General features: G+C 36.9%; 1 protein-coding gene across 6 annotated transcripts in view; it reads right to left on the minus strand.

Moving 5' to 3' along the window:
• DLG5 (discs large MAGUK scaffold protein 5) overlaps window positions 1-23032 on the minus strand; it is a 98099-nt gene that overhangs the window by 17373 nt on the left and 57694 nt on the right. For 4 of the 6 annotated variants that reach the window (XM_039553682.1, XM_039553680.1, XM_019293644.3 and 1 more), the window contains exons 6-20: window positions 21346-21605; window positions 19934-20246; window positions 15846-16076; window positions 14622-14806; window positions 13892-14017; window positions 13098-13230; window positions 11961-12088; window positions 11089-11264; window positions 10459-10562; window positions 9657-9749; window positions 7772-8791; window positions 4590-4728; window positions 2601-2748; window positions 1954-2075; window positions 814-903 (exon numbers count right to left, since the gene is read on the minus strand). In XM_039553682.1, coding sequence (XP_039409616.1) covers window positions 814-903; window positions 1954-2075; window positions 2601-2748; window positions 4590-4728; window positions 7772-8791; window positions 9657-9749; window positions 10459-10562; window positions 11089-11264; window positions 11961-12088; window positions 13098-13230; window positions 13892-14017; window positions 14622-14806; window positions 15846-16076; window positions 19934-20246; window positions 21346-21605 — 3268 coding nt within the window. The remainder of the gene's footprint in view (window positions 1-813; window positions 904-1953; window positions 2076-2600; window positions 2749-4589; window positions 4729-7771; window positions 8792-9656; window positions 9750-10458; window positions 10563-11088; window positions 11265-11960; window positions 12089-13097; window positions 13231-13891; window positions 14018-14621; window positions 14807-15845; window positions 16077-19933; window positions 20247-21345; window positions 21606-23032) is intronic. The other 2 variants (XM_039553683.1, XM_039553681.1) reach the window with 1 other exon arrangement.

Genomic DNA, 23032 nt, shown 5'->3' on the forward strand with positions numbered 1-23032 from the left:
TATTATGCAACACCTGAAAAAGATAACAGAACCCAAGCATGAATCCTACACAGGGACAGGAAAGCTCTGAAATTTCAGACAAGCTTGACATGACTTAGTTTGCATCTTTACCCTGGTTGTCCGCTCCGTAAGTAATCTACCAAACAAGTGCCCTGACAGTTTGCTCCCTTTGAAAAGCTAGAGAAAATAAACTCAAATTATTAATCACAAATGAAAGCTATTTTTAAGAATTATATTTGCCCAGTTAGGAAAAGCACTGCATACAATACATTAAGGCTGCAGAACATTTGAGCGATGATGGCAGTGAAGAGTTGCTGATTGCTGACAGCAAACTCCTGATTCCACAGCACTCCAACTACTGCTTGTCTTTAAACATCTTCCACCAAGCAATTTTGAGCGAAGTACTGGAATATTTTCACTGCATTTCAAATAGTATAATTTACAATCAGTGATACAATGTAAGTAAATGATATACTTACAGACTGAAAAAAGAAATGCAAGTTATCTCACTGTTAAAATTTTCAAGGCATCATTCTAGAAGAAATGACAACTATCATACAGCAATGCTTATTCTTACTTTTGTCTGCACTTTTACTCAGTGTGCCATGTACTCAAGTCAACTATCAGAAAAAAACAACTTTCTAGTGGAAGTTTCTTTTCTTTTTTAACATTTCCCCGGCAAAATACAGATTTTGTAATCTTAATAAAATTGTCCTACTTAGATTGTGGAGCAACCTGATTTAACAACTGCAAGGGCTTTGTATCAGTTATACTGAAAACAGTACAATTAAAATTACTTATGAAATAATTCACCTCTGTCAGAGCCCATCATGGACCTTGGATATCTTGGTGTTAAAGGGATCTTAATTCGTTCTGTTCTGTATTGCAAGTTACTCGAAGAACCTATTTTTAAAACAAGGAAACATTAAAATGACAAAAGTAAAAGCAGCTACATTAAACGAAAAGTACATTTAGATTGTACTTCTTCAATGAGGATTAAAATGGCCTCTAAATGATCAAGACAAGAGCTTTGATGATTACCCTCATAATTGTGAATATCATAATTGTAGCAAATGATCTTGATTACACAGTCAGTATAAACAGAGCACAACGCAGCTACACAGTATATATGCACTGTTTATCCTTGTATGAAAAAATATTTTGAGTATTTTCCTATGAAGTTAAACTTTACTCTAAGTCCAAGCAAGAATCTAACATCTCTGTTCACTAAGAATCCATAGGACTTTGCAAAGGGCATTTAAAATATTCTTATTACATTCTGCTTGGATGAATACAACATCACTGATATAGTGGTTGCAAATAGTTATGCTCCTTTTTGCTGTGCTTATAAAGCTACCATGCTCTACTCAGTCTTTGACAGAACACAGGAGCACAAACACTTACAAAACCCCCAGTTACTACATAAATTATAATTTCAATAAACCTAAAATGTTAAAATGTCACTTCTACAAAGCATGCATTTGCTTTGGTATCATTAGGCTCGGCATAAATAAAGTTTACATGTCAATCAACTAACATAAGCATAATTTATTTTCCAAGAATACTGTTTACATTTGACCATTAGTCATCCTTGACTTTTTGTTCAGGGCGCTCTCTCCTTTTCTTTCTTCTCGCCAGTTCATGGAATGTCAACCTTTGGCCCTACCTCCCATCTCTCTAGGATACTTTCAAAGTGTAACGGACATGGAAAGGAGAATCCCTCACACACATAGACCATTTCAAAGAGACTGTGAAGAACAAACTAAACACAGCAACTTCCAGGGAACACCTTTAGTCATAAACCCAAAAGAAATGAAGCAAAGGAACACCAGAAGCTTTTAGGCTTTGCCAACGATGACAATGCCATAACAGGGGTACTCAAGGAGTTTCCCATTTATAATTTTCTCCAATATACACAAATCCCACAGGAAATAAATCAGAAAAGCTAGTTACCAAGTCTGGCACTAGATGGCAATGAATTTGAGCCATGAGATGCTCTTGTACGAGAATTTTCAGAGTAGTCATTGGAGTGTTTATGACTTAGGTCCAAACTCAGGCGACCTTGATGCTGGGAGCTACATCAAAAGAAAAGCAGTATAGAGCAACAGTTAGAATTGGGCAAAGAACCTCAGCAAACAGAAACTGGCCAACAAAAAATTTTGGTTAGCCCCTGTGCTACTGAATAAAATGAATGCTTCTCTTCTTCCCACTTTTACACTGTCCCATAGTTTTATGAATTATTAGAAGCCAAAAGAAAAATAGCCTTGAAGTACTATAAAAGAGGAGAAAGCTTTGCTTGTTTGGGCAATGACAAGAAAAAATATTAGAAATTAGTTAATTAAAAAGTTAATTTCTTTGTCAGTATCAGTCAGTGGGGCAGAGAGAAACCTAATCCATCAGTTACTGAAAGACACAAAAGCAACTGGCATATCATTTATATGCAATAAGAATGCATTTAATAATGCAGTAATGGCTTTAAGAACCCTGGATCAAAATAACACTCAACAGCAGTATGTTTTACTCTGCACTCTACCAAACCACCAGAAGCAATTTTATCCTAATGAAAACAAAATTTTAGGGAGATAAAAAATTCAAAACACCTGGGATGCAGATGCTGATGACATATTTGGCTGGCAACTGATGGGCAATTGCTGGTGTGAACTCTATGGCTCCAAGCAGTATAGATTGGATTTCTCATAACAGCAGTCACTGCAGGACATGGTGCTAAGCTTCTTGGTACCGTCCCTGCTTCAGATGATAAAAGCATATTCTTATCAACATTATTACCATATAAAGTACAGATTTTAAAATACACCTTAATATTTTATAATTATATATTGCAATATTTACATATAAGATAAATAAAAATATTGGCATACAAATACATTATTAAGCACCATACGACACCTTTTTGATAATACATGCATGTTTAAAATCTTGTCTATAATTCTGTAATGAGTCAGTAATAAAGTGGATTATATTACCCAAAATGAAGCCATTCACAGCATATGATTTTAGTATGTGCTAGTAAATCAAAAGATGCTCTGTTTTCAAGTACAGAAGATTTTTATTCAGGAATGAAAATTCTGCATTTAGTCATCCAACCAGCATGCATGTTTCTATTTGGCACTTGAACTGACTGTAGCTAAAATTATTCTGGTTCCTCTCTTTTGTTGCCTCAAAGAGGCCCACTTCTAACATGACTTTAAATTCTAGAATTTCAACATTTATTTCTGAAACTTACTACTCAAGCTGTTCTTTTAAGTACACTCATCCTTCAGTACTAAACTAGTCTAATTTTCTCTTAAATGAGTTGGTATCATAGAACACAACAGCAAAGACTTGTTCTCATTTCAAGACATAGACTCATATTGTCTAATATTGTCTAGTAGGTTTGACTTGACTCAGTTATTGTGCAAAAGTATCATGCTAAGATAAAAGTTAACTACAAGGCTAGAAATAATACCTTTTATTACTTTTTCTACTATCATTGAGAAAGAGAGAAAGTGAGAGAAGAGTAAAAGAAATCAAAGAAGAGGAAAAGCTTCTTGGTGTGAGCTACTCTTGAGCATGTCTTTACATTCTGAAAACTGACTGGGACACCATTGTTAGAAGCTCTGCATTTTTCCAGATACACAGATTATTACCTTCATGTTCTCCAATAAGAATAAAATCTTCCATAATTTCTAGAACTTACAGGAGTTTGGGGCTTTACAAGAAGAGAGGATAAACTCATAAAAATCAATATTATCTTGATTTGAAATTTAAGATTAATATACAACTGCTGAAAACTGAAATCTAAGACTAGACACTAAAGAATGAGCAAACTATCTGACAACACATTTACCAAATGCTTCTTGACTATTTCAAATTAACTAGCATACAACATCCTAATTACCTCGTTAAGCACTCCATTTAGTCAGTGGAAAACCTGCTAACATGAACTTCAATACCAACAACTGTTCAATCAACTGAGACAAAATGATGGTTTCTGTTCCACCTGATTATATTGATATATACTGAGCTTCTTGTGAGTCCCCTCTTCAGTATCTTAATATCTCAAACACACTCACTTTTAACCTTTTATTTAGATTAAGATCACAGTCAGTTTGGGCACTCAGTATCCGATATCCCAAATATTTACAACAGGTAGAACTTAATGTGTTTCACTTCCTGAATAACAGATCTTCTTCCTTGTAAGTATTTCAGAAATAAAGTAGGTAAAGTCGGGGATACTCCATTTACTTTCAAAAATACTGGAAATCTTACTTGTCCCCCTAATGGACAGGCTACACCTTGTTCTGCACTAATGTATTGAGAAATTCTCTGCACAGAAACTGATGAAAACAAATCCTTCAGGCAGAAGTTGCCCAGCTTTGTTAGCGATTCTTAAGCAGGTTTCACTTCTTTACAGTCCAAAAGCTGAGCACACCATGTTCAGACCACAATAGACCATGGAAATATGTTTTCTGAGTCGTATTTCTTCTGTACTTAACTAAGTGCAGAAGTACTGACTAATCCCCAATACTGTCCAATGCGAACAAACGCCTTGGGGCATTCCTAGAAAGCAGTTAGGTTCTGTCACTCACCTCCTGACATGCTGCCAGGGTACAAGGCAGCAGGCACAAAGCCATCACTGTGCCTAGCAGAACGTTTTGGGGAATATGGTGCCCATTCCTGTAGCTCTGGAGACAGATGCTCCTCACTAGCTGGAGCATATTTCTGCACCTACAAGAACACAGAAATTTGATTACAGGAAGTTGGAGATTTAAAAGAGTAAAATAGCCAAACTGTGGAACAATAAGCAATGTCAAACTTTCAAGTATCCATTCCAGAATGTGGAAGCACCACAGTGCTTCTTACACCTTTGTCTTTCAATGATGTCCTTCTAGCCATTTTTCCCCCATCCTACTTTGTTATTATTTTTTTTCTTTTGCAATCTTCTTAGGCCAATTTTTGCAATTTAACTGATATTTTTTGCTTCAATGAACCATCCAGGATTTAGTTACATTTCTCCGTTAAAATAACACCTCCACAGGATATTTCAGCCGCTATTGCTGCAAGTACTTGCTACAGAAGATCTCGCTAAAAAGCCAGAAAGCATTTTCCTCCAAGCCTGCATTTCCAGATACATGTGGAGTAACCTCTCTTCAACAAGCAATTCAGATTTTAGAACCTCACAACTTCTGTTCTGTATATAACAAGTAGACACTGGTGAGTTAAGAACACATGAGAACAGCTCAGATATTGACAGTGATCCAGGAGAGCTGCAAAGTGTAGGGCTCAGCACATGGTGTTCATACATCTGAAATGTACAACACAAAATATGAGACTGATGCATGTAAAAAGTGAAAAATAATTATTGAAAATGTTCTCACAGTTTTTATGATAGCAGTATTTTAATTAAATGAAGAGTTACTCAGAGCTCAAAGTCTCTAAAAGGCAGAGGTGCCTTCTTAGAACCAGTACTTGATCATTTTCATGTCTACACTAGTAATTGTTCCACCTACTACTCAGGAATTAAAGCACACTTAACTTTATCAGCTTATCAAAGTACACAAAATTAACTGTGTATATACACATCTAAGTAAACTGACAACACCCAATATGGCTACAAATTAAACTACACTGTATTTTGATATTACAAATACTACTTCAGGAGTGAATGTGTGCAGACCGGGCACTACTGTCACAACAGCCTGATGTAGTTGCAATGGACAAGGGCAATTCCATCAGAAAAAAAATTTCAGAGTGAATGATGTCCACATTTTGAGGCACAGTATCACTTGTGCTCTCCAGCCAACACCTTTAGAGTTACAAAGCTCTGCCTATTTTCAGGCGGACAGGGGAAAGAGAAGAAAAATAAAAAAGAATCATAGAACCTAGTTTTAATTTAATCCTAGAAACAAAAATTAACTAATACATAAAGTAACCTTAAAGAAACAAAACAGAAAAAAAGTCACTGTAATTCTATTATATAATTTTCCTCTCTACCTTGAACCAACGCCTACTTGACACCTGTAACACAGCTTGGGCAGTACATCGAAGCAACTGCAGTATGTCCCCACATACCCTTTTGGTATCCTCAACAGTGAGTGCCAAAACCACCCACTCTGTTCCAGCTAACAAAGCTCCTGGGCGCAAGTCCTCAGCTACATTTGTTCTTGCCACAACTGGCAACTCTTCCCTCACTCATTTCTCACTATACAAATAATACTATAATTATAACCAGGGCAGTGTGTATGCTCATGACAATGCACTACAACGAAGAATGGGACTATCAGTGCTAATGGATCAACTTGATATTCTACATAAAGCAAACACCCCCTATTCAAATGTGCTCAATATCTTGATGTTTTGTTGTTACATATGTGCTAAAAACAGACATTAGCATATGCCCTCCTTCACTTCTTGCAGTGCAGTTCTTGATGAGAACAGGTGACCTTTCTCTTAGCCATAGTACTCTTCAGACCAAATCTGCTGATTACAGCTACAAAATTAAACCCTTATGCTTTTCTGTCATTTGTTGTGCTGGTTTTGGCTCGGACAGAATTCCTTTTTTTAACAGTAGCTTGTATGGACTATGGTTTTTTTTTGAATGTGCTGGATGCAGTGCTGGTAATACAGGCATGTTTTTGTTTTTGCTGAGCAGTGCTTACACAGAGGCCTAAAGCTCCCCATAACTACTTTTCTTAAAAATGTTTGGGAAGGCATAAGGAATGGAAGCAGACAAAACACAATGGAAGCAGACTAAAAAAAAAAAATGCATAAAAACCTTCCAACTGTTCTCTTATACCAGTACTGTTGCAGGATATGGCTCTAACCCTGCACTACTTCCCATTCAGCTCTGCCATCTGTATTGCTTCTAAAATTCTGTGAACAAGGTGAGATTATCCAAGTATAAACAAGTAAGGGAAAAGAATATGAACTTCTAAGTCATTATGATGTAATTACATTAAAAAAAAAATAATGCTTCTGTAAACTTCAGTTGGGAAAGAAAAAAAAAATCTCTACGGGTCAGCTGAGCAAATCTGAGGCAGTGAACCTGAAATGACATTATTGATTATGTCACTTTATATAATGCACTCATCTAAATATGTCCTTCCCAGAGCACAAAAATTTTTTCTTCCATCTACTCTGTGTCAAGATATGACCCACCATCTTCTCAGCAGGGTTGTTTATTCTAACAAACTATATGCTCATTTTGAATTTTCATCATATTCTAATAAGCAGTTCACTTTACAGTGTAATGGGCCTAACACCCAATGAATTTCAGATAAGATGCACAAAACTATTTAGGCACATACAAAGACTTACAAAAAACCCAATATTATGGATGGTACACCTTCTTCCATTAAATTGTACAGTGATCTGGACAACCAATCTGACTTACGCAAAACTTCAGAGACCCTATTTTCAGTTTTTCCAAAGCTGATACTTTGCATTTTTATTTATGTCTTTTCAGGTTGTCAAAAACATACAAGAGCCCAGATGTTCCAACAAGCAGCACTAAAACCCAAGATATGGCAGCTAAGCAGAACTCTATTTTTCTGTTTGGTGGTCACCACTGCCTGTTAAATACTGAAACTCCACAAATTGGTTTTGTACTTCATGATACTGCCAAGTGCCAACTGAGCCTGAGTTCAGAGGACCTGGATTCTGAGGACAGGCTATGCTTCTCCTGCTTCGGTATGTAACTGGGCACCCAAAACCACACTGCTAATACACTTCAAAGTTTCTAGCTTTGTGTTTCAATATACCAATCTTCTACCTGAAGTGCAGGATTAGGAATGGGCACAGGGGTCATTTTATGCCTCAGAGCAGGAGCCGATTTTGGCCTTGGTCTTTTAATCTCTGGCTCTTCAACTCTTTGAAAGCCAATGTCATCTTCACAAGATTTCCTTGAAGATAGATGAGTGCAGTCAATTCCCTCCTCCCGATAATAATGCCCAGCATTCCTGCTGAGCCCTTTGAAAGCAGCAGAGTCCTGTTTAAGTGCCAAGGAAACTGGAGCTTGGGCAGTGGCTGGGCTGGTGGGTGGTGATCCTGTTGTTACTGTAGACTCTGATGCAGAGCTTGCCTGCTGTTTATGTTTAAATTTGATAGAGTCACTTCTCTTAGGAGGAGTTGGAGGAGTTGAAGCCACTTCAGCTTTTGATGGCTGAGGTGAATGGCCTGTCACCTGATTAGGGGAAAGGTACTCCAGTTTGGGAGGAGTTGGTGGCCTTTTGAAAGTATCAGGGTCAAAAATAGATTTCCTTTGTTTTGGCTTTTTGTACACAGAGAACTTTTCTGTTTCTGTTGCTGAGATATTAACCATGACTTTTGGCCAGGTACCACCACTGTGCTTAGTTCCATGTCCTTTGTCAAATGCTGTCTCAACCATCATACAGTCAGTTCCTGTAGGTTCATAGGGCAGCCTCCTGTTGTCCAAGTCAACAGCTCCATAGCCTTGGTCCCCATATGTCTCTGGGCTGAAGGAGCTGAGACTGTGTTCTGAATTACTATGGCAACTGTGCACTGTGTTCCTACGAGAGTCTACTCGTAATGTGTTACTAGGGAAAGGTTTGTGATCGCAAAATGAAGCGCTGCCCTGATCACTCTGGTCCTTCTTGCCATCCATGATGTCTGGATTGAAAATGTCGGTCTGGGTTGAGCTGTTGAGTTTCAGATTTCTTTTATTTTGTGCTTGTATCTCTGATGCATGAACTCTACAGTTTGATATTTTTTCTGAATCCTTCAAATTTTCAAATATATTTTGACCACTCCAAGATGAACTCTGAGGAAAAACCTAAAACGAAAACCACATGTGATCACCTTATTGTGGCTGATTTCTGTTTAGTATGAATCATATCCTAGCCTCCTTGATTTATGTATACCTCAATATACACTTAGAAATATCATACAATTCAAAGCACAGAACATCAGATAAAATGAAGCTAAAAAAATTTTTGTAACATTTTCAGAATAATTCCCCAAGGGCAACTCCACATGATGGCAAAAGTACTCAACTGAAAGTGAAGGGACCTGCATTCTACTTCTGCCTCTGATAAGTGATGCCAATAAGATAACTTTCATTGCCTACTTCCCCTCAAACATTTCATCATCTTACTTTCTTAAAACTTCAAGGTATCTAGATCTGAAATTACGACTCTCAAAATCCATGTGACAGGCCCAGAATAATGGGATTCTAAACTCGAGAGCAAATCAGAATAGTACTTTATAGAAATAAGCCTGAAAAACAAAGCTTTGTACTTAATCTTCATGATAGCAAAAGTTCAGTTTTCTGCACAACACCCTCCTGACTAAAAGCTACCTTTCTTTAGACAGCGGGCAGTTTATCTTTCACGTACAAAAGTGCTGCAGCTCTGAAGCAAAACACAAGAAGCAGCAAGCAATTGTGGCACTCATTTCATGTGACCAGCAAACAAATGGGAAAGAAGACAGTAAGTTAGTCCCATTTCCTACTAGATGGCACAGGAGCCTTACCTTGGAAATAACTGTTGAGGGAGTGTACCACCAGTGAAATGTATCCAGATGGTTGTCTTTTTCCCATTTTGATATACTCTTTTTTTTTTATACACTCTTCCCTGAACAACTAGAATAATTCTGTATAAGTTCAAGAGAATTCTGCAAATTTAGCTTCTGCTACTCACCTTCATGAGTGACAGAGTAAGGGAATCCCTACAGTTTCGTAGCAGAGCTTCACATTCAGTAAGCGATTTATTATCTAGTGCAATGCCATTGATCTATACACAAAAGAAACCACAACAGACGTCTGTAAATCAAAGGTAATAGGTGGGGAGGATTTAAGGTAGAGTATCTCTGAGACAGGGAAAACACTACTCTACAACGTATACATGACTGAAGTCTGGTTGATGTTTGTACATTCCTCACGAGTGGAGAATAGAAAACTCCTAAGTACAATCTGCTATTCCTGCAGGGACACAGTGTAAAAACCCCTGCCCTCTGTGCAGCTGTACCGACAGCAACCACCTCCCCTTTCACAGTGCACAAACCACACCCATTCCCTAAGGCTGCAAATGCACCCAGGGACACACTTCCTCCCCAGAACAGAGGACAGCTGTGGTACCAACATTTACAAGACAAGAAACGTCTCATCCGATAAAGTGATGCCTTTTTGGAACTGACCTTTCCTAGTCAATAAAAGAATCACAGGTATCATTATATACGTATATATAAGCCAAGTGTGAAGAATAAGTTAATGCTTCTGACAAAAATTCTCATATGAACTCAGGAAATAAGCTGCACATTCTATTCATCACTCAGCATACAAAAAAATTAATATAGAGTATCTATTCTAAATTTACAAAAAGGACTTAGTATTGCAAAAGTAAAAAACTAATTGGAATGTTTGGCATCTTAAAGAGTAGCATCAACGATAACACTTCAAAATAAATAAAAATTTAAAAAGGCAAACGCTTTCTTAAGACTTACAGCAATTATTCTGTCTCCCACAGTAAGGGAACCCTCTTTGGCAGCTGGGCTTCCAGGCACAACAGCAGCAACAAATACTCCATTTTCTAGACTGACCCCACTATCTGAAATACACAAAAAAGAATTTGATTCTGCAATTCAAATGTATTGTTCAAATGGCATGTCTGACCTGCCTGCACAAGAAAGAAGTATGACTACCAATCCAAATGAATTTCAATTTCTGAAAACCTTTTCAAAGAAATAACAAGACAGGGAAAACAAGGATTTTGAGTATCCCAAAAAATTAATATAATCACACAAAGATGGGGTAACTGGGTTTAACAGACTTGTTTACACTCCCAGGAACATTCCAAACCGGCAGCTAACTAGAGACAAGTATTTAAAAAAAAAAAAAATCAACTCAAACCCACCCAAGGACAAAAAGAAAACCTGTACTTACAGAATGAAGCTATTATTAATAACAGCATTCTCGGTTTAAAAAAAAAAAAAAAAAAAGAAAACCCCTATCTAGGAGGTCATAACAGTGTAAGTGTGATTTAAGCAAAGGCTCAGAGAACATGTACCTTTATGGCAAGCCTTATCTGGCTGAACAAACATGTGCCATTTATATCCATCCTTTACAGTCATTACCTTTATGTCCAGAAACATTGATGTGAAGAGGTGTTATCACTCGCCCACCTAAAGACTTCCTTCTTCGAACCACCATATTAATAACACCTCCTCCATTTAGAACAGCTTTTATAACTTGCTTTTTGTCCTTATTGGTAAGATCCACATCATTTATCTTCAGCAGCCAATCATTCACTCTGGTAGATATACAGAATTAGGCAGGTCAGTTATAAGCACACTTTGCTGGACACTGCACATGAATAACGTTCCATGAGGAGACATGCAACAGAGCTGATCTCAATAAACTCATCCTCCATTACCTGGAGTTATCCATTCCTGAAAAAGCATTAAATAGCAGCTAAATGAAAACCAGGACTGCTAGCCTGCACTTCACTAGGAAAAGTATATCCTTAAATCACTACTGACTACTTCTTATTTAAAAGCAACTCTTTGTACGGAGAAGAGTCACTAAAAAGCTGCTATCAACACTAAGAATAGATGGCTCCAAATGATCCTTGCTCTACTCTCCCTTTCTCTTGCCCTCCCTCAAAAACTTACCCTCACATCTTTCCCAAAATTTAAATAAATAGATCTTTTTAAAAACAGATTTGAGGAGATAATAATGGAGTAAATGGGGCACAGTACAACAAGAGAACATTTCAAATCCTGTTGAGTTTTAAGTGCTGAGTCAACCAGTGTTTAATTTCTGTAATGCTTTTAGGCATTGGTCTTCTCAGTGTGATTTCCCAACCAACATTAATAATATACACATGACAAATGATAAAGAAAAAAGAACTTCAAAAAATGAAAACAATGAAGACAATTTCCAATATATTCATATTTAGTCTATTATGACCAACAAAAGACAGGTATCTTCCAAAGTCAAACCTTACCTTAACCGACCATCTGCAATACTTCCTTTGTCTACTTTGGTAACGAAGATCCCACAGTCTCCAGGGAGGTACGGCTCGTTCACACCTTCTGCCACATCAAAACCAAGTGCTTTCAAGTCCATATCATCCTAGCAAATATTAATAACAAGTGATTCAACTGCACTGGCAAACAGTGTCTGTTAGCAAGAGGCATTATGGCATGTTTGCACTATGTACTTACATTTACAGGGCTCCTGCATCAGGCAAGTTTTTATTTTTTGTACGTAAATATATAAGCTCCCAATTCCATTAGTTATAGGTGTCCTCTGGCATTAACACTAACAAATGTGATGTACCAGCCAAACATTTCAAATAGAAGAACATACAAGAATTACATAGCAGCAAAATAAAAATTCTGGACTACAATGAAAAAAAGTGAAATTATAGGGAGAAAAATACTGCGAAGTTAATGAGAGGAAGTAGAGGTTATCTGGACTGCTAAACATAAGAACTTTACTTAATATGCCAAAATACAAAAGGGATTTAATTTCCTCTACAGACAAGCAAGAGATTAGCATCTCCTTTCATCCCAGATCTTCAAAATGAAAAGAAATGTTGCACTAAAATACATGTTCACCATTAATACTTTTAATACTTTAAATTTTCTAACCAGCATATCTGAGCAAAAGTAGGAGAAATAGCTTAGTGTAAAACTATTTTATGCATAGATTTTAAGTGTCGTTGCCTGTAAGAGTAAAAGATTGGCCTCTAATATCATGGTTTCCTTCACATTTTAAGTTTTGGCTGCCTTAGCACTTCCATGTCTGCAGTGAATTGCAAACTTAAAGAACCCTATACTAGATGGACCTGGGTACCCTGCAACATTAGATGTAGGAACTATTTTTATTTATAATGCATATGAAGAAAATTATAAAGCTTGTATGTAACAGCTTGGTTTTATCAACTACTTCCATGTAGCTGTAACTGCACTTGCTGCCTCCATGTGCACCTCCATGCACACCTACGTGGTTCTTTGCCAAACAATAAAAAACTGAAAAGACCAAAATCATATTTTTAATCTTATCTAGTATTAAAAGATTATAATTGGCTTCAGAGCTATCCAATACACAGGAAAATGCAGTGTACGATTTTACTTACTCTATCTTTTTCAAATTCTACCACTTCTGTTTCCCATTCCAGAGAATCTGTATCTATGGCTGAGTCATGAGAACTATGGGCCATCAATTGACGAAATCTGGCCTCCTTTTCCAATTGATTTTCCATCTTTTCCCTAGGCAAAGAAAATTATTACTTGCACACAGAGACAACCCCCTTTTAAATAAAGTGAAAAATAATGTTATGATTGTGATACATTTTGTATTTGGTTTTCTAAATCAAAAATCCAAGCTGTGTCAAAAATTTCCTTCAGCTTCTGTCTTTCCAGTATTCTTGGTCTGCTATCAAATCGACTTTCCATTTCTATATATTGTCTTAACATAGTCTTACATTTTTTGCAATATTTTTACATGACTAAGTGCACTATTAGGTTTCTCACATCTTCAAAAATGCATTTAATTTACCCTCAGATGAGCTCCATCAGTATGCAAGGCATGATAAACACCAATGGCAAAACCTCTCCCGTAAACCAGTAAGTAAACAGTTGAGAGGAACTAAACTGCAGTTAATATGACTTCAGTGAAAGGATCCCAGCATTAAGTGTATCTCCACAGCACAGAGCTTATACTATGAGTCTCATTAATAAGATAAAATTAATACTGTCCAGCATAATAATTTCCATGATAACTATAAATAAAGGCAAGGCTTCCACGCACGATAACATGAATGCCTGCTGCCTACAGCTGTAACAACATATGGTTCACTTAAGAACACAGCTAACAAAACAAAGTTTTTATCACAAACTTTCATGCAGTTTGATCATTTCTCTAACATACTTCAGTTCCTTCAGTTCACGAATGGCATCATTCTTCTGCTTTCTCATGTCATCCAGATTGCGAAGAGCTTCAGCCAAGTCACTCACAGCCCGGTCTCTCTCCCTCCTTAAGTTATCACACAAAGTTCTTCAAAAGAAAAAAGTTTCAATCTAGTTACTTATAATCCTATTAAAGTAAACTGGTTTTACCACATTGTATAGTTAATGTAAAATTTCAAAGAGCAGTTTCAAAACGTATCTATCTGCAAAATAAAAAAGGATAAGGAAGAAAAAAATTACATATGCTGGGACTTAATTCTTCATCCCTTTCAGAACCTTGTTTCTACTTATCTTCTTTAAACTAGCAGAAAAAGCCCTTATTTAAGTATTTTCCCTTAGTTCCTTAGATATATTTAGTAGCAAATATGTTGGATACTTTTTGAGCATGCCCCCACAGGTAAAGAATTATCTGCAGGACTAGAGCTACAGCAGGATTAGTATAGCACGCCTAAAAGAATGCACGATTGGCTGCTCCTATGCAGCAGCACTGTTAGACTCAAGGGTATTTACTAGAGACATTTAGGTTATGAAAGCACAGAAAATGACAAAGATCCTGTAAGGTGCCCTCAATATTTAAAAAAAATCACCATGTGACAGCTAATGCACAGGAAGCGCTAGCAAATCCTAGAACTGCATCAACTGCACACCAGGTGTTACAGAGATCACTCATGTATCACCCAGCAGTTCTTTACCGTATACTTTCCCGTTCTGCAACAATCTTATCCCGCTCTTGAAAGGCCCAATCCCTCCTACACTTGGCTACTTCTGCTTCCTGGACAGCTTCTTTTAGTTCTTGTGACATTGCCTCATATTGTTTCCGAAGCATTTCGATTTCTTTGTTTGCTCTTTCTATGTCTAGGGTAGCAGAATCCTGTATCTAGGAATTAAGAAACACAGAGAAGTATTTTAGGCACAATTTTTAGATACTTATGCACAAACAGCTTTTACTATATGTATGTTGCCTGATTCTTACATTTTCATGAAAATTGAAATTGAAAATTGAAATTGAAATGTAAATTCCTACATTTTCATGAAAAATATTCATTTATTTTAACAGCAACTCTGGGGGGAGTGGGAGGAAAGATAAAACCTGTTGTAATGCATTTCATCCAGTAGAACACAGATTTGTACAACTACATAAATAAGAATCCTCACTTCAAAATAACATCAGTGAATGTTTTGTTTTTCAGAGATGACATTCTATATTTCAATCTTGTTCTGCTCAGCAGACAGAAAAAAATTACAAGTGTACTTCGAAATCAGACACACTACTGTATGCAGTTACAACACATTTCCTGCATTAACACCAGTTATTTACCCTGGGACAACAAATCCCAAGACTTGGGATTCAGGTCCCCTTGGAATCAAAGCAATGAAATTGAAGAGCAATGGAATTGAAAAAAAGTTTTTATTTAACTCTTCTTCTTTTAGATAAGAATTACTTTATTCTTAAGTTAACTTGTCCCTCAAATTCTCTATTTTTAACAAGAAAGATGGTGACAACAGTAAGACAAATACAGAGAAAACTCTAAGCTTGCAGCACAATAACACAAGCCAACTACAACAGTACAGCCCACCACAAGCTGTGGGCTTGCAAACAACTGCATGTGGTTAATCTCAAGAACATAAATGAAACTAATGAATCTAGACTTACTGACTTACAATTTGGTTAAAATGTAAACTTTTTCTATTTATATTTACAAACAGAAACTTAATATGAAGCACAACTGTATGTCTTCCAAACAAGGATTTCTGTCGGTGTGTCTGGAAGAACATACGTGCACGTGTGTGTATTTTAGAGTGACTTGAGGAAAAGAGGGAAGACTCCCAATGTGCCCAGACCTTTAATCTCTTGCAAGTTACTGACCTAACTAAGGTAAAAAAGAAAAAAAGGCATCAGTGAAGACTTGCAATACCTGACGGGCTTGATAATATTCCCTTAGGAGATGGTCTCTCTGGATGATAGCTTCAGTTCTCTCTTTCCTGGCAACATCTCTTTCTTCTTTCACTGTCTCTATATCCTTGCAAGCTTGATCGAGCTCCTTCTGGGCCTCAGCTTTGTCCTTCACTTCATGACAGTATTTTTCCAGTAACTCATTCCTCTCACAAATCGCTCGATCTCTTTCCACTAGAGCAGAGTTTAGTTCCTAAAACAAGATCCGTTGTTTGCAGCAGGTTAGGTTCAGAAGGAAATAGTTCATCTTTCCAATTGGTTACATGTCATGACACCTTAAAAGCCTAAAGAGTTTACCACTAATGTTCTGAAAAATGGGAGCAGATCACATTACATACAAGTAAGTACTAGCAAAGAATATTAAATGTGGTATTAAAAATATCACACCATCACATGAGCACAGTGCTTTGTCAAAAGTAAGTAAGATTCTGGAAGCGCTCATAGCTTTGAGGAACCTAAACGAGAAAGGGTTATTAACCAGACAGACTTGGTGTTTTAAAAAAAAAAAGTTGTTAAATATGGAAAAGGGTAAGAATATATTACAAATATTTTTAAACAACTGCCTCAATTTCACAGGACTGAAATAATTTAGACAACCCAGCTACATAAGCACCTTACAGCTTTTCCATAAGTTTTAAAGGAACATAAGTTATATGCCATTAAGATACCAATATGCTACGGAATGTTTGAAGATAAAACTACAATATTCTATAAAGCAGAATGACAGTACATCTTAAGTGTGGAATTCAACTGCATTGTAATAAAAAAGATAAGGCAAATGTAGTTGTGTTCTAAAACAGAATCTGCCCTTCTAAAATTATTTAAATTAGGCTTCCCATTAAAAGAATGGGTCATTGAAATGATCCAGTTTCATGCCACTAAATTTTCAGATGGCTCAGCTCTCTAGCAGCATTCAGTCAATGGCTACAAAGAAGTCCTCCTACACACAGGCACTCCTAGCTGGAAACTACCGATGTTTTGATCGCAAAAAACTCAGAGACAGCTGACATCTCAAAAGCAAAATGAAGAAAGGGTTCAAGTGCTTAGGGATAGAAAGACACCATGTCATAAACTGATTCTACCTCTACAGTTTGCAAAGAATAAAATTGAATATTTAAAACACAGATGATAATTGCATTTTGCTATACTAATAGAATCGTTTTTGAGATATGCATCTAATTAAGACTAGTCAGACTATTAACAATGACATTAAGAGAGCCATTTTTGCTGTACAATAGCAGACAAGCACTAGAATTTAATGACTCTGTCAGTGAATCTCAATTACCAGAACACCCAAGTGCTTTCAACACCAGTAAGACCTTCCTTGCTCAGTATCTCTGAAGAGAGAAAAATCTCTGAACTGTCTGTTGGTGCAGACAAGTTTTAGTACCGGAAACAGCCTTTTGCACAGTTTAACTATAGTTTGTATAAAACTTGCATTCAAATGTGTGTATAAAACTTACACAAAAATATTAAGCCTTTTCCCACAAGCAGCTGAGATGAAAAGTCACAAGGAAGGCATAGGGGGAAGTTCTCAGTAAGACCTTCACTAAACAAGAATTTACAGGTTTTTTAAGTGATTGGAAAAAATACACACTATCACAGTTTAATTCAGCATGCTCAATATAAACCATCCGAATAAGAGCAGCCATTGCCTCCAGTGGTCAGTGGTAAAATTTCACCTCTGTCTTTTTCCTGTGACATTTGCACAGAATTACAACATGACAGCATAGGGAAACGTGCCATTTGGCACTGACTAGAACAGCTTCTGTTTGAAAACAGTAGAGCAGTTTGAGTTGAATGATTCTGAATTTGTGAATTATTTTTATGTTTTAAGGAAGTTCTCACATCTGAATATAACATAAGGACAAAATATAACAGATCTGTTAAACAGAGGGGAAAACCTACTATCACTGAGATGAAACATAACATTCTAAGTACTTGCCATAGCAAAAGATTATGCCAAACAAAAAACCACCATTGGAGAAAGGAGAGGGGGAAATCTATAACATTCAATCCCTGGCTTTGAGTGGCTGAGTTCATGAGAACTTAATCCAAAACTGTCCATTAGTGCAAAAATCATGAGATTTCTTCCATCATTTATTAATACCAGAAAATTAGTACATTTCAGATGTCTATTGAACCAATAAGTTTGGGCATGTGTGACTAATAAAAGCTTACATGTCTAACTTGGAAATTAACTGTCTGACCTCATCAGTAGCTGCTCAGACACAATGCCTTAAAAAATCAACCTCTTCTCCATTTCAGTTGTTCTACAATTTTTCAGAGGCACCAAAGGCACACTAGCAAACACAAGCTTCAGGGAAGAAACTACATTTAGAATTACCTAAATGGGTTCAGTGCTGTTTCAAACAATCAATTAGCACTACAAAACAGGGCACTTAAAGGTACCATATATCACAAGAAAAGTGAAAAGCATTAAGTTGCCTTTTCAGAGAGCACCAGAACAACTATGCACGGAGAGGACAATCCCACTTACAGGGGACATATTTCAGGATACTATTTCAAGTGAATTGATACATTCATTGATACATTTTTTCAATGTTTCAAACATTTTCCTTGACAGAACTAGAAAATCCTTATGCATTGAACACAGCTGCAGCAAGCCAGTACTAGTGATGCAAGAACATACCTCTTTACAAGAAGAAGAGTGTTAGCTACAGGAAAGAAAAATGGGAACAAAAAGACAACTCACAGTACAGTTATTTTACAACTTTCAGAACATTACAGAAGCTCACTGAAGGGCCAGCTCTGGAGGTGAAGAAAAATGCAATGGATCCGCCTTGCCAGCACCACACTCACCAGTCCTAGGCTCCTGCTGATTCTTGTTCAAACACCCCCTTTAAGTAAATACCCATGTATTTAAAATTTTAATTCCCTGCCCCTTAAGGCACTTTGGCAAATTACTCATAGTGCTACAATGACAGATAGAACAAATTGAAGCAGAATGACTAATTGTGGCTATTTCCATGAGTAACCTACCCTGATCCCTACCCTACCACTGAAATCAACAGACATTTTGATTGGCTTAAATGTTTCGATGAAAGTAGAAGAGGTATAAAACGTATTAAAACTTCAGTCACTGTAGAGCTGAATTACTGAGCTGACAAATATGCAGAGCTGAAAAATATGGCTTCTTAAAATCAGAATTTAGTCATGTTTAGAAGCTCTGATGTCACATGTCACAATCCACATTATTCCTCAAAAAATGGTGTTATTTGTTTAAAAGAAAGCTCCACACCTTAATTTTTTGTAAGAATATGTTGTTGAGATGTAATGCTGTGAAAAGAGTAAAATGAGATTTATAGGCAATGGAATACATTTGCTTGTATCTATTTCATGCTAAATTAAGTATTTGTAAACCAAATAGTCAAGTGAATGCATGTCAGCGGAAATGAAACTGAGCAGCAAATTGTGTTCTGGAAATCATAACAGCTTCATTCTGACATGGCTGTGATATAAGCATTTCAAGAACATATTGCTGAAAAATAGGAAGTTCTGGTTTCATACGCTTTAAGGCATGCCTGAATTCTAAAGAAAAAAATCTTTAAAATATCCTCTTTAACTTATAAGCAGTAGAAGGGCAAATGAGTAAGAACATGCATGTCAGCACAGGCTTTGCATAAGTATTTGAGATGACTTGATCATGTACCGTCTTAAGCCACAGCAGATAGTATCCAGTGGTTCCTGTAGAGGTTAAAAGTTTAAAATAATGAGTATTTAGAGCTATATTATTATAGAGAGCATTACTTAAGAAGGTAAAAACAACTAATGCAGCAAAGGAAAGGATTTATAATATGCAGAACAGAATTAAGTCAAGTGAATAGCAAATTTCAGCTGGCAGGTACCCTGTTCAAATATGGAAGCTTGATAAATTGATAGTAAAAAGGACTGCTATAGGAAAACATCAGGAAACAACTTCCTCTTTGCAGTGGATTCCTATTTTCCATTCATCAGTCATACATTCCTGATTCCAGCATCAACAGCATATACTCATTTCCCTTCCCCATTAAAACAATAGGTTAGTACCTGTCTTAAAGCTTCCATCTCTTCACTGGCCACTCGTTTCTCAGAAGAGGTGTTCTTCAGCTTGGACTCTGCAAGCTCCAGTTCTGTCTGAAGCTTATCTACCTCTTTGATTACTTGATCTCTCTCACTCATTATTAGGCGGTACTCATTGAAAACAGAATCCCTTTCTTCCTTGTATTTTTCTGCATCCTTGGCTGCTTTCAGCTGCATTGTTTTGAACCTTGTCACCTCTGACTGTAATCGCTCCATCTCTCTCTGCAATTCTTTGTTTTGTGCTGTGGTGTTGCTTAGTTCCTGCTGTACTGATTCAAACCTAAAAACAAGTGGAAACACCAGTAAGACAGTTGTTACTCACTTTCATACATTAAGGATTTGGCTGGGTAACCAAATGTATCCACTGGTAAAACAACCAGAGATTTCTTACAAAGTGTATTCTCTGTGCTGCAAAAAATAACCACTGCTTTAGGAACATTAGTGAACCTAAGGAATATTAGAGAACCTCTTTAAGGACTGAACCATAACAATTATGAGGAACCATTTACAAACGTTGGCTTTGGTCTGTAGGAGTTGTGTATCACCCCTAATAGTCAACGAAAACATTCTTAACATACCCATGGATGCTCTTTGCAGCAGTCCTTGTGTATGCTGATGCCCTTCCTACCCCATATGGTTGACTGTGTAGGCTTGGTATCAAGGAGCAGAGAGGGGGGATAAGTGTGGTATAACAGCATCTGTGTCCTCCTTTTTTAACACGTGCACTGCTCGTAGCAGCACCTTCTCAGTGAAGCAAGACTCCCAAACCCCTGCAGCCAGAGAACTCTGCTGCCAGCCCTAAACCCTCACAGTCCTCCCCCCCCCCCAGTCTGCAAATCTAATACCATGAAAAGTTAACTTAGGCTTGAGATTATCTTCATCTGCAAAACACCTTTGGAAATTATATCCCCTTACTGATTTGCTTTTATATTTAAATAAGGATATATATATATATATATATAGGCTCACCATGCATTAAAGAGTTTGTTTGGAAGAAAGTCAGAGCTTAAACAAAATTCTGGTTATATTTGACTCCTCTATCTACAACTAAAAATAAACATAGGCTGAAAAGCAGAGTATCCATTTCTCACACGAGCTAAACAATGGTTAAAATTCCTCACACAATTCCAAAACCATAACTGGGAAATCCTTTTCTCAAGAAAATGAACCATTTCTCCAAATTAACATCCCCATCATGCATTCTAGAACCTTTCAGAAATTTTTATATAAATACACATGCTTACTCATCACACCAAAATTGCATATACTAGAGGAAAATTTTAGAAAAAAGATTAGAAAGCTATTTGTGATTCTACCACAATGACAATAAGATGCTACATTGGAATTGATACCTCAAAGGCATCAAAACTTGGTTATACCTCCTAAGAGAGGATGAATATTGTTGCTGGAAATGAATTGCTGTGTCCCTTTGCTTCATTAGCATGTCAATCTGTTTCTGAAGACGTCTGTTCTCCTCCTCAGCCTGCTCCAGGCGGCTCAGATCCGTGTTGTGACTCGCAATCTTCTCATTGTACCGTTTCCTCAGAGCATCATAGTCCTTCTTCACACCCTCCAGCTTGTCCATTGCTGTATCGTAAAGTTTGTTTAATATCTCTGATGATCCATTTTGCTTCATAACCTTAAAAAAATGCCAGAAACTCTATCAATAACCTTTACCGTGAATCAGTTCAAGAAATTTGATCTAAAATATATACATAAGAAACAAAATTAGAACAAAAATATATTAACCAATTTTAGCAATCATTCTTTTTAATTACTAAGGAAAGACTGAATCTAAGATTCAGTCTAAAAGACTAAGTGCCATTGTTACTCTAAGCATTATTACATCTACTTTCTGTCTGCTTTATCACAAGTGCACCAGCGTATGAAATCTCTCTCTAATGGCAATTGTTATGAACACCTATTAAAACCATGCTGTTTTTGAAGTACTTGTAGTTTTAAAAAGAGGTAATCACTATTTGATGACCAAGATGATAGTGGTAATTTAGGAGATGTCCACGAGGTGGCATTCCTGATAGGTTGCCTGTATCCTCTAAGAATGAATTAAATAATTAAAAACTTAATGAGAACAAAATCTAGCCAAAATATGTTGTACACTCAGGCATATTATTTTAATATTCATACAGTATTTCATCTGAGACCTTCCCACAGAGGTTTGTGTTTCAAAAACCATACATAAAATATTAACAGGAAAAGAAATATCCATTTAAACATGAATAAAGCCTGACCTGAATCTTAGTTTTAAATTAATTTACATCAATGTAGGAACCTTGCTGTAAATCGTAACACTGACGATACATGACCAGCAACAACCTAAGAAAGCCCTAATGAGTGTCAGCAAACCTAGTCCTTGTTCATTCTCAAAAGGCAAAAAATATGCCTGAAATAAAGCCTAAAGCCTTCCCCCCCCCTTTCTTTTTTTCATTCTATGCTCCTTTTTTCTGGTTTTGTCTTTTAAATTGAAATCTGGCCCTGATGGAGCAGTGGGAAGAAACAGGAATGCTCTACATAGAGAGATGCCAGGAATTATATAATACTAACATTAGCCGACAAAGGTATGCTCCTAACTATCTGAAAATAAAAAGTATAAAGAAATAGAAGGAAAAAAGACAGAAAACACGAGCTCTATAAAAATTTGAAACCCAACACACAGCAGCTATCCTGCACAAATTGGCTCCTCATCTTCTTTTGTGTTTTATATTCAGAGCAAGGACCAGTTCCTGAACATGGAGAAACCTGGATGCCTGCAGACCAGAAGGGAAGGGGAGAGCAAGAGGCTGCCCACTCTTCATTGCCCAGAGGTAGAGGCCAACAACTGTCATTGTTAACAAACCACTTTACTACACAGGCAAGATAACAGAGACTAAAGTTCTTCAGTCTGACATTGGTCTCCTTTAACTAACCAAGATATATAAAAGTGGCCCTGGAATGAGACTGCACTTGGGCTATTTCCACTTACATCCCAATCCTCAACGGATTCAGCAGCATAACCCACACAGAGCTGGACACATAATTAGCCAGCATGCTTCAGTGAACCATTTCAGA

This window comes from Corvus cornix, chromosome 6 (genome assembly GCF_000738735.6).
Source record: "Corvus cornix cornix isolate S_Up_H32 chromosome 6, ASM73873v5, whole genome shotgun sequence".
NCBI lineage: Eukaryota > Metazoa > Chordata > Aves > Passeriformes > Corvidae > Corvus > Corvus cornix.